The following is a 12774-nucleotide window of genomic DNA, read 5'->3' as shown; positions in this document are numbered from 1 at the left end:
AAGAGGACTACAGATGCAACATTTCAGTCTCCAGATGTCTGAGATTATATGGCATCTATGACATACACTGAGGCACCTGTTTCCACTTTGAAAGGATGATCACAGTCGGTATGGCTAGAAACCAGATTGGATATAAATATTTTTTTCAGCTAGGCAAATGCTTCTTCTTGCTTAAAACCCCAATTAAATTTAATGTCTGCTCTAGTGAAATGAGTTATGGGTAACACAATCACAGAGCAATAGCACATTAATTGTCGATAGAAATTAGTGAATCCTAGAAACCTCTGGACCTCTTCATATTCTTCTGTGAGGACCACTAAAGAATATCTTTTACTTTATTTGGCTCCAACTGGATTCCTTGTCAGAAATTAATTCTCCCAAGTAACTGACTTCTGATCTCTCAAATTCCTACTTTAAGACTGGCATATACAGCACACTTCTGGAGCAAAAACAAAACCTCTCTCCTATATGACCTATGTTTCATCAAAGAGTTTGATAAACATCAAGACGCTATCTAAACAATTAACTGCATATTGTTAAAAAATGCTTCTAAAATACTTTTAACCAGGTGTTGCAAAGCTCCTGGGTAACTGCATAAGCCAAATAGCCTGACTAAACATTCAAAATGTCAATTTCACATGTTAAAGTAGTTCTCCTCTTATCGACTTTCCAGATTTGAAGTTTGAACTAGGTTGTATGCTTCATATTCTTAAATGTAGTTTAGAGAACGTTTTAGCAGTCCATCAACGCAGAAATTAGACCCAATGGATACCTGTGTTGGCTAAAGATATTACTGCGCTCATGACTGTCTATACATGGTCTGAAGGTGCCACTGGATTTTGGAATTAAAAATATGGACCCCAGTGAGAGAAGTTCTCATCCAAACAGTTAACTAGCAAATCCTACAATGAGGAATTACTGCATCTGGCACTAAATGTATGGACACTCATATTCCCCATGAGGAGGAACAGGATCTACACCGATCTTGCTAATTACATCAGTGAAATCTGACATTTTGCTGTTGATTCTTGTTGCAGAGTGAGGCATGCTAACGTCTGTTGTTCTGATCTTTTTCACTGAAGATGAATCTTCCTTGGCAGAATAATAATGAAAAGGTGAGGTTTCACAGAGTGGTGTTAAGCTAACACCTGCGTTTGGCTGTGTCTTCATCTGATGAGCAGCAGGACAACATTAGAGGTTGCCTAGTGGGTTTTCTTTGCAAAATTTGCAAAGCAGTTGTGCTACCTTGCTTTTATTGATATTTATAGTATCCAATAAGGAGCCCATCAACACCATGAGCTCTCCCAGTGCACATACCATCAATGGCTTTACCTGTTTTGTCATCCGAGACACTTCCTTTTAACCTCTGTTTTGCATCTAGTCCTGGACGAGACACCTGCCACAAATGTGTTTTCTAGGTGTGAGGTGGATGTGTGCATGCAGTCATAAAAGTCTCTAAAATGTCAAAAAAAACTGGGTGTGTCCAATAGTGTGTTAAAAGCACCACGCATTCATTGAGAAGTGCTGGGATAGCAGACATCTGCTCTCTCCGCCATAACTGGAATGTAAGAAGCCTGTCTGTCAGCTGTCTCTCCAGGTTAATACTGCTTTCTTTTCAGACAAAGCAATGCATATTCCGCATAATAGGGGAAAAACAAATTGAGGTCATACTTAGCTCTAGCTAGATCCTGCTGAAGATGGTCAGAGGGAGAGGAGACACATTGCCTCACTGGTTCTCTGATCTTGGACTTGAAAGCCAACCTGAGTGCTTCCTCATAAAAACCCCTACATATACTTTTCTGGCAGCTCACAATGTTTCAGCCTACGTTACAGAACCATCAGCCAAAAACAAAATTTAAAAAATGGTGAAGTGAGTTTGCAGATTTCCCTTTTCCTCTGGCAGCTTCACATGCCAACGACGCACAAACGCGAGCAATGAGGTTTAGGTCTACTTGTAATTGTACCAGATTGTGATCCGACCATCCGCCTTCAAAAATATAGCATTCAGTGATTTTAGGAAAAACAGGAGTTAATTATATAAAACACACTACCATGCATAGGGTCTCTTGGTGCTAAAACTATGACCACTAAACAGTGAGAAAATGACCATGACGATGTTTAGAAGACTAAGAAAAGAGAAAGAGACACATCTTGAGAGTTTTTCTTTAAATAAAAGTTGTTAGCAGTTAACTGAATGTTATAAGAAAGCAAGTTCACTAAGCGCAGAGCTAGTGTAGAGTGCTCTACTGCCTAAGGGAGATCTAGGAAGTGCAAAACCACTAACAACATTTGACAGAGCAGAAAGATCTAGCCATAGTCTAGTATTAGAACATTGGAATGCTGGGGGCTCCATTGAAAACAATGGAGTGCTGCGGGCTTTTACAGGCCGGTAAAAGCCCACAGCGCCAACATTCCAATATTCGCTTTGTTCACAGCAGCAGCTGTGAACAAAGCCTCACGGAGCCCGAGGGGATTTTACTCCCCTCGGGCTCCGTGAACATTTTTTTTTTTAGAGTGCTCTACTGCCTAAGGGAGATCTAGGAAGTGAACAACCACTAACAACATTTGACAGAGCAGAGAGATCTAGCCATAGTCTAGTAGTATATCCCTCAGAATTTAAATGTGTAGGCCTCTGGACCACAGAAATTCGCTACATAGTAGTGTAACCTCTTGACTGAGCATACCATGCTCCAATAATAACAGTAAAGTTAAGGGTAGAGTAGGATCTACACGATCGGGGTCCCATAGTGTCCCTATTGTAGCTGTCAGGGTGTTGTTGGTCAGAAACTGGCTCTCGTCAGTATGGTTACTCTTTCAGAGAACTTGAAAGGTCAGCAGTGTTTTAAGCTTGTAAACGTCACCTATAGTAAGAACTGCTTCTGTCCATGATCGTGTGTTATGGTGGTCTGCCAATCTGCAAAATACTGGGAGTAACCGAAGTGGCAGGGAGGGGGCATGCTGAGCGCCAGCAGCATTTTGCTGCTTAAGCTGAGTGTCCTAAGCTTGGGGAATTATCCTGGGGTCCATGAGCCACTTCAGTGTGTCCCTGCCTCCTGTGACTCGTAGGACACATGACTGCTCAGTATAGGGCACGGCCTACATCCAGCACATTGGCCATTGCATCTGTGCTGCCTCATTGTACAGTTCGTAGTAAGGGCCCCATGGTCTCCCTCTCTCCAGTGGGGCATACAAGTTATGAAGAGCCACTCTCTTCCTCTCCTTACCTCATATCAAATTGGAGAGAGCAGTTTGTCATTTGTGAAAAAAAACATCAGGGGGTGGTGTATCAGAAGTGTCGAGAACCGGTAAAGCAGCCGTATCAACATTTTTGCTATTGCTGCTCTACTTACTGGGGAGAACGTTAGTGATGTCCAGAATGACAGGGACCGATGTATGCTTGCTGTCACCTCCCCCTGGTTACCCTGCACAGGGGCATCATCCAAGTGGTAAATATTGATCCCCAGGTATCAGAAGGAAATGTATCGCCATGGTAACCCCATGTGGAGAGACTCGTCCCACTCCAGCTGTGTGAGCTTTCAGAGAGGAAAAGACAGGATTTAGTCCAGTTCAATTTTAAGCCAGGGGCTGTTTCAAACTCATCCAACACTTCCATCACCTACCTACATCTCTGAGATATATGTGGGCATCATCTTCATAAAGCGAAATCACCTCCCATGCGCCCCGCTTGGTATCTCCCATTGAGGGCCCCGCTGCTGGAACAATTCCACCAGTGGCTCCATCACCAGGGCAAATATGACCGTTGATAATGTACAGCCTTGTCTGGTGCCCATGCCCACTTGAAAGGTTGCACATATTTCCTTACCTGTGCGTACCCGAGCTACCAGGTCTGTGTAAAGGAGCTTTATCCATTTCAGTATCACGAGTCCTAGACCCATTCTAAGTAGTATTCCCTAGTGGTAGGGCCAGCCCAACATATCAAAGACTTTTTTGATATCTAGGGACATCTCCACCCTTGGGTTCAACTCTGGGGGGGTATTACTCCATGAGCCTGAAAAGATGTTGCAGGGTGAGAAAAGTATTTCTCCCTGAAATAAAGCAGTTTTGATCATGATGGACCAATGCTGTGAGGCAGGGCATCAATCGATTTGCAATTATCTTTTTCAGGATCGTACAGTCAGTATTTAAAAGGGAGAGTGGTCTACAGGCGTGCACTTCTACTGGGTCCCAGCCTGGTTTAGCGAGACCCACAATCAGCACCTCTCTCAAGGACGCAGGCAGTATGCCCCTTCCTTAGGCAAGATGGAAGATCTGTAGTAACAGCAGTATGATACTCGCCGTATAGGTCGAATAGAATTCCACAGGGAGCCATCTTGTGCAATCTGGTCGATCGGTAGCCGGACCTCATCAACCGTTAATGGTTCATCAAGAGATTGCAGCTGTAATGGATCCAGGCATGGGATTGGTAGTCTGGTAAGGTAATCCTGCAGTAGAGGCCCCTCCTGTCTCTCCCACAACACAAGGAGCTGAAATATTCAAAGAAGGCTGTGTTGATTTTGGCTTGAGTGTTAAGTATAGATCCGATCTGAGATCTAATAGCGGTCAGATGAGGTCTGTTCTTTTCTGCAGGCAGGAGCAAGTCTAGTATCCACCCCAGCCTATCCCCTTCCACATGTTTTTTGGTGGTGTATTCTGCATAGTCCAATTTCTCTAGTTTGTCCGTTAGTGCCCTGTGTTTGGCCCTGAGGGTTGAAAGCTCGTCTGCTTGTCCTACGCCCGCTCCAGCCTGTATCTCCAACTGGCATATATCGTCTTCCTTGTCTATATGTGGGCATCGTAGCTTGAGTTTCACACCATATTCAGTCTTGATACACATGTCCTACATAACCACCTTAAAGGCATCCCACTCCACCTCTCTGCCACTGGCTGTTCCATCATTTTCATCAAAGTATTGGGTGACATGTGTGCCCACAGTCTCATGATACGCGTTGCCTTGTAGGGCATGTGAATGTAACCTACAGGTGGGTATTGTGGCCCGGCGACGACCCCCAATGTATTGTCATCTTGAGAGGGCAATGGTCAATGAGTGTATGACCTAAGTACTCACTGGTAGAAACATATGGGACTGTGTTCAGGTTACAGAGGAAGAGATCTATTCCAGTGTGTAATTGGTGTACAAGGGAAGAGTATAAGTATTCCCTCAATAGCGAATGCATGGAGCATTATATTTCCTCTAGATGGTTGTGTATTAACCAGTCTACGAATGTGTGTGTGGTCCTTACAGCTGTGGTGCCCTGTAGAGGGAGGGTAGATGTATCTAGGTTAGTGTTGTGTACACAGTTAATATCTCCACCCAATACACTTGGTGCATTTATGCCCTGTACCAACGTAGGGGTTAGGGTATCCAGGAATTGAGTTTGACTACTGTTAATGGCATATATTACAACTAGTGTGATTGGTGCTCCTTCCAGCATCCCCTCCACCACCACATACCTCCATTCGGGGTCCACCATTTAGCATGTGATCACCAGCAGAACCGCTGGTGCCACCCATAAAAGGAAGTTCCAACTATCTGGCCTTTCCATCGGTGATTGAGTTTGAGTTTTGCTGTCATGTGGACTTCTTGTAGGTAGACCAAGTGGATTTGCCAATGTCTCAAACAAGAGTAAACCTTATGGTGACGTCTAAGTTTAACAATCCTTGAAACATTCCAAGTCAGGACATTATGGGGGTTATTACAACTTTGGAGGAGGTGTTAGTCCGGCCCAAAAGTGACGGATATACCACCAGCCGTATTACGAGTTCCATAGGATATAATGGACTCGTAATACGGCTGGTGGTATATCCGTCACTTTACCGTCACTTTTGGGACGGATTAACACCTCCTCCAAAGTTGTAATAACCCCCTATGTGTGGGAAGGTAATCAGTTTGATGTGTTGTCATGGCAAGTGTTCTTTCACCCCCATCTTCCCTCCCAGTATTGTCCCGCTGAGGCTTCTTCCCAATCGACACCTGTTAATCGTCATTCTACACACAAACATGAAAAAGCATTAACTTTAACCCCATCTCCCTTCCCCAGGTCAAGACAGGAACAAGTTTCACACCAGAAACAAATTTCACAACCTAACGAGTATGGAAGAGTCCATTGGGTTCTGGGCCTGGATTACCCATGAAATGTAGGGTAATATAACTGTGCCTCGCCCTTGAAGCAGTTATTGCCACCCCCCCCCCCCCCCACTAGATAGACTGACATGCAGTATATGGCAGCAGAAGAAAGGTTATAGTGTTTCTCTTCAGATGACAGTCCCTAGTCATGGGAGTGAGAGTAGGACCAAACCAAAGTTCTGGGGGAATGTGTTCTAAGGCATAGATTAACTCCCTCTCTGGTGATCCCGCAGTGTGGTCAGGTGAGCTTACTGTCTGACTGTGCTGAGACTCCAGTTCAGGCATCGCAGAAGCTTGTTACCTTGCTGCTTGCTCCTTTGTGGGTCAGCGACTGGAGGTTCTATGTTGCTGTTTCTTGCGCTTCCAGTGTCATCTGCTGTTAGGTCCCTTGAGTCTTGTGGTGGTGGGCTTAGTCTTCAGCCATTCCCAGGCCTTGACTGGTGTCTTAAAGAAAACGGCCCTCCCTGAGTCTACACTGTGCAATTCAACCAGGAACATAAGGGAGTATCCCATGTCCAACTGGATAAGCTTTTTCTTAATCAGCATGAATAATCCTCGTCTAGCTTGCACCTTTGCCGTGTAGTCCAGGTGTATATTCACTGTGCTGTTCTACAATTGCCGTGGGCCCTTTGCACGGGTAACTTTCAATATATGTTCCTGGTCACGATAGTTAAAGAGCTGTGCCACCACTGGCTGAGATGGGGCCCCCAGAGGAGAGAGGAGATGCCCTGCCCGTTATTCTAAGGGTCCGTTCAACTGAGTAAAAGTTGGGTTCTCCACCCACCCTGTACAGTAGTGAGCAACCAGTCTTTGACGAAAGGCCCAAGATGGGGCCCTCTGTTCGCCCCATGATGCGAACATTGTTGCAGTGCAATCAGCTCTCTGGGTCTTGCACTCTGTTGTGCAACATTGTTTCCTCCATCAGAAGAGCTACTAAAGGTCACAATCCAGCCAAGGTAGACTCATTTGATTCCACTCTGACCTGCAATTTAGCTTGGTCCACTTTAATCATCAAGGCTTCTAGCTTTGGACCGAGTGTGGTCTTGACATCCTTAGTAGCTAGCAAGAGCTCATCAAATCGCTCCGCAGCTGTAGGTATGGTGCTGGCCATGGCGCTCTGTGTGTCCCCTTATACTGTGTGGATTGCAGGTAGTTCCCCCCATTCTCCATGCTTTATTTAGGGCCAGGCTGTCTGACCATGGCTGCTTGGTCACTGCAACTCAAGAAGGGGATCCTGCACCCCTTCTGGCCCAGTCCAATAAACCACCCAGCCAGTGGAGCTATGCAGTGACTCACCCGCTTATGGAAAAGGTTACAAGGGGGCACAACTGAGGTACTCGTTGTGCAGCCACCCATTTGACAGCTGATTGGGCCATTCTACAGGAATGTTCTTGAGCCTCCTTGGGGTTACTGGGGCTCCCACAATTGTTGCAGCCTATCTGGATATGGCCCAGTGCCAAGGGGTGGCCTCTCCATGAGTTATGGCCTCTGCTGAAATGACGGGTGGGGATGGTGGATAACACCCCCATCATTAATTATGTCCTCTTTGAGGTGTGTGTATTTCGTCCCCTCCACCAGCCCTCCTGGAGAGGTCCAAAATATTTTAGGGTGCCGCACTATAGGGTCCGTACATCGGAAGGGCTGCGGGGACGAGGACTCACTGGGTCGGACATCTCTCTGCACTGCCCTCTGTTGTCACTGTGAGCCCCACCCAGGCACAGAGGACAGACAGTAGGCAATGCCTCTTTGGAGTGTGAATGGGATAGCCAAGCTCTGGTGCCCATCACTCAGGCCACACTCTTCACTCTTGGTTCCCATGCCCAACCAGCGGGAGAAATCATTTAAGGCTGCGGTTGCATTACTTTATGGGCCACAGCCTCATAGTCCAGTCAGACATCACTGGTCCTTGGCCCAGGGTCATTCTGGTTGCATTTCAGAGGGCCCCCACTTGAGCTTGAGTGGGGGGGCTATGGGTGGCAGGATGGTGTCAGTCGAGCGGACGGCGTGGAGCTTTTGACCGCACGTCCCTCTTGGTCACCATTTTTGTGAACTCAGACTGTGGTCTCTTTCCTGAAATGGTTTTGGAACTTCTTAAGAGTGGGGTCTTTGTTCCATATTTAACACTGGTATGACTGTCACCATGTATTAAAATCGCAAGGAATAATTGGGATTTTAAAGAAGAACATAGTCCAATAAGCATCTCAAGAAAGAATGTTTGATAATACCAGTGTTCTGTAAATAAGAGTGGAAGAGAAGGACTGTTAAGAAATAGATAAATCCATTCAAAGCACCTCTGCCTTAGCTAGGGCGGGAAATGAGCCATAATACAGGAGTGAAATGTCCTAATTGAAATGACCACTCTAGCACCCCATTTGTCACCTCAGTAATCTGGTCTAATGGACACATAATCGGGTAGTCAAACCTCAATCAGAGCAGATTCAGAGCCTGGATACAATCCAGTATCATACCTCCCTTTTTGCTCCAACGTTTTGCTGCTGTATTGCGACCATGAGTAAGGTTTGTACTACCTGCATGAGATTTACCTTTTGTACGGAGAGCACTATGATTTTTCCTTTCTCGCCTTGGTGCCTAATCTAATTAATGGGTCCCACTCTGTAACTCTGGGCAATAGCTTGCTTAATCTCCACAACGGCCCTCACAGCGCTTGGATGCCAGACTTCACCATGGGGGTGTCCAGGAGTGGGCGCCTCACAGGGAAAAGCCAGGAGGGGTTCCACAGCGGTATGCGTACAGCGCCTTGAGACCCTAACGGGTGAGTAGTGCGCTATACAAGTGCAAAGTTTACAGTTTACAGTATCTGAGCCTTTGTTGCAGATTCCTTTGAAATTTCTAAGCACTAAATTAGTTTTTCTAGAGGCTATAACTTTAGCAAGCTAACTAGAGAAGGTGGCTGTCCTGTGCAAGGAACCATCATTCTGTTTTGCACAAGGCATTAGTCTTAACCCGTTCCCTATTCTTCAGACCCAATTTCATCTCTCAAAACATGACCCTTCTGTGCCCACCCTATGATTTGCTTTATTTTGGTGGACTTGAATTTCAATCTTTGGATGTTAGGATGACAGTTTAAATTGACTTGGCTCAAACCGAAAATTTGCATCAATCTGAATATTTGTTTTTTTTTCTTTTGGACATGGTGATTTTGGTAGTCAGCCTGCAGTTTCCATTAGCGGGTGGATTTGTCTCACCATTTCTATACTTACAATATTGTAAGTATTCCCCTTTCTGGGGATGTTCAAGGTAGATCTATCTTGACGTCAGGATGTAACGTACACCACTGAAGCCCCTGTGGTGCAGGGGGCGCCATCTCCCCTGTGGGCCTCTAGCCTTTGGATGGGGTGGGAGGGCTCATTCAGACCACGGCCAAAGCATATCAGTGAGAAATGGGAGACTTGGAGGGCTTCTCATCATATTCTGCAGGGAGATGCCCATCATTTTGTGCTACACCAATGCTAGACGTGGCTAATACCTAAGCAGACTGTACATGATTGTACTTCTGGGCAAACCTATATAGCAATTATTTCCAAAGTCCAGTCTGGACAGAATGGCGGAAACAACCATTGTAGCTTGCAGTTGACACTGAGAGGATTCGTTCAATAGCCTCATCTATAAAACAAAGTGAAAACTACAAAATGTACTTGATTCATCAAGTACAAGCATTTTTCCGCCCAAAAGGCCTACATTGCTGACTTTAGAAAAAGGTTTTGGCAAATGCCCCTCTTGGTCATAACAGAACGAAGGAAGCCACAAGCTGCCCATAGAATGATTGCTTCAGTTTTTTGCTGGCTTTGAGCTTTAGTAGATTTGTACTCATCCAGTCTTGGATAGCAAGGAAACAAGTCTGGCAAGGTTGCTGGAGCTCAGAAAAGGGGCTCATGAATTTCCAAATAATCTATCATCAGCGCAAGAGACAGATTCCGGTCCTAAGGATCTGATTATTGCTGACCAAGGTCTCATGTAGACAATGACCAAAATCACTGGGAGACCCTGCAAAGGACAGTAGTGGTCTTAAATTGAAATGAAAGCAGCCGTAAATTGTTTTCGCCCAGACAGGAACGAACAAAACAAAGATGATGCTGACACTTACACGCCTACAGCCTCCAAATGGTGACTCTGTGTAGAATGATACACTTTGGGTAGGTCACAGACTCAGGAGTCGCTAAGGGACACTTGCTTGAGAATCAGAGGGTAAAGCACCATATGTAATAGTTGAGTATCACGCTGCTCACAACAGTACTGCCCCTCCCCCCAAAAAAAGTACCACACACAATCTTACAACAGTACACATTAGGACAGATGTTATACACCCAATACAGTCCAAATATTCAATTCACTGGCCATCAGGGCATCCCATAATTCTTGCTACTGTCACCTACTTACCAAAGACATACATTTGAAAAGCAATGAGCACCCATGTAAACCCAGGAAACTCATATGCAATTTGATCCAACTCTCCACTCCCACCCACGGACAGCTTTTTAAAACTGACATTCACTATAATGACCGCACATCTACGTAAAACCAGTTCAAACTCTGGTCCACAATGGAAACTTTTGGAACATCGTACCATGGCTCAACAAAAGGCGTTGCAATGCCATACCAATGGATGACCATGAGCTGTATAAATGCTAGTAGTAATAGGTTACAGACAGGACCGGAAATAGGTGAATAGCTCTAGGGCTAAGTATGAGGTATCTAGTGTGCAAGCTCTATAGACAACTCACAAATGGGCAAGTAGCACTTGAGCTTAAGAACGAATGTGTGATTGCAGCCTCAAGGTGAATAGGTCCCGCAAAGACTCAATAAATCAATTTTCTAGAGCGCTGCTTGTCATCCCTAGGGGTATCCAGCGCTGAGGTATCGCTGGTCTCAGTCACAGATCCAGGTCTTGAATTCTCTTCTGAATTCTGCCAGGGAGGATGATGTTCGTAGGTGGAAGGACAGGTCGTTCCAGGCTGTTGCGGCGAGGTAGGAGTACACATTTTTCTTTAATGATGCAATGTTGCTAATCTCTCAGTTCGGGGCACTAGGAGATCCTGAACTGAGCTCCCGAAACTTGGATCATTGTGCCTTTGGGGGGCTTGCAGTTGAATCTAGAATGCTTAACTAAGTTTCTATTTCTAGACATCACATTTTGGCTCACAGTAGAGGTTGTGGTTAATGACTAAATAAATGTATTTGGGCCTCGGCCGGTCCAAGTTTTAACGACCGTGCAAGAGTGTTCAATTTCATTTCTACGCAACCCACAACAAATGTAGGTTTTTTGTCTCGTGATTTGGATTTCTGCCCATTCCATGATTTTTACTATTGTTTTGCTATTGTTTTGGGCGAAGACCACTCAAATATGCACTAATAAAAGATGGCTGCCACCTTCATATACTTGACAAGGGGCGTATTCTGATTCAATTTGTCGAATACAGGCTAACTTGAAAATTGTTTCTTTTCTCGCCTCCTTTCTCTTTCCCTTGCAGTTTGGCATGGCTCTCCTTCACCTTCTGCATGTCAGCCTCTGTTCTCACACTGAACACGTACACCAAGACAATTTTGGAGTTCAAGTACCGCAGGCGCATCTTTGAGAAGAACGTACAGGCCCGCAATCCATTCCTGGATTCCGAGATGGTCCGCTTCCTCTGGGAAAAGTACATCTTCTCTGTCAGTGGTTCTACGGAAGACCCTTTTAATTGGCGCAAGGGCTCCACCACTTCTGTTTTTGTGGATGTTGGCAGCATCACGGACCTGCCTGGAGCTGTCAGGGATAGAGATAGAATAGAAGAAGGAGCTGAAGAAACTGATGATGGAGAGCAATGCTGATGCTGGAGTGATAGGACACAATTCCAATAGAGCTCCAGAGACTGGATGGAAAGGTTAAGAAATGGACAGGGACTATTGCTGCGAAAGGTTGATCACCATTAAATGTTTGCATTGCTACCAATGAGGAACATGTGGGGGGCATGCAATCCCAATGGTGCTATTAGAATATTCAGCCCCTGTGTTCTTCCCATCTGAGTATGAGTCATAATTCCCAAACTGTAAATATAGCCTACTCTACACGTGAATGTAAAAGTCTCTGTAGATGTGTGATGTATTTTTCCTCTCTCTCTCCCCTCTTCTCATCTAGGTTAAACGACTCCCTGTCCCAAGAGAATAGCGTGTTTATTTTCTCCTTAAGCCTCAGCCGCACAAATCAGAATTTTCGACTCCTAGCGGCCAGATGTACAAAAGTTGCTTTTCCTAATTAGCAATTCCTTATAAATCGATATTTAGGAAATTCAAAATGATATGTATGACATGTCCGATTTCCTAATAGCGATTCCTACAACGTACGAATCACTACTAGGAAATCGCTAAATAGAAAATTCCATATAATTTGTTCAAATTTGCCTATTTAGCTTTTCCAAAATAGCGACTTCCTAATAGGAAATCGCTAATTTGGAAATGCTACACCAAGAGTACCTATGGGCCTAAGGCCCCCCATGATGCACCCCAAAAATAGTAGTGGGCATGTGTGCGCTCTATCGCACTTTTAAAAAAAAGCATCTTTGGGTGCTTTTTTTAAAAATTGCACATGGTTACCATCGGATCTGATGGTAATACCATTTCCTAAATGCCCAATTTGCGTTCAGGAAATGTTT

The 12774-nt window shown here is 45.0% G+C and overlaps 1 protein-coding gene across 1 annotated transcript in view; it reads left to right on the top strand.

Annotated features, from left to right (window-relative positions):
* The window catches only part of LOC138246216 (germ cell-specific gene 1-like protein), a 68060-nt gene extending 55898 nt beyond the window's left edge, over window positions 1-12162 (top strand). Inside the window, exon 5 of the mRNA XM_069200605.1 lies at window positions 11614-12162. Within this exon, the coding sequence (XP_069056706.1) occupies window positions 11614-11953 (340 nt within the window). The 3' untranslated portion in view covers window positions 11954-12162. The remainder of the gene's footprint in view (window positions 1-11613) is intronic.
* Window positions 12163-12774: the final 612 nt, after the last annotated feature.

The sequence above is a fragment of the Pleurodeles waltl genome, chromosome 7, assembly GCF_031143425.1.
Source record: "Pleurodeles waltl isolate 20211129_DDA chromosome 7, aPleWal1.hap1.20221129, whole genome shotgun sequence".
NCBI lineage: Eukaryota > Metazoa > Chordata > Amphibia > Caudata > Salamandridae > Pleurodeles > Pleurodeles waltl.
Note: the sequence above shows the minus strand (reverse complement) of the source record. Positions and strands in the feature narration are given on the sequence as shown.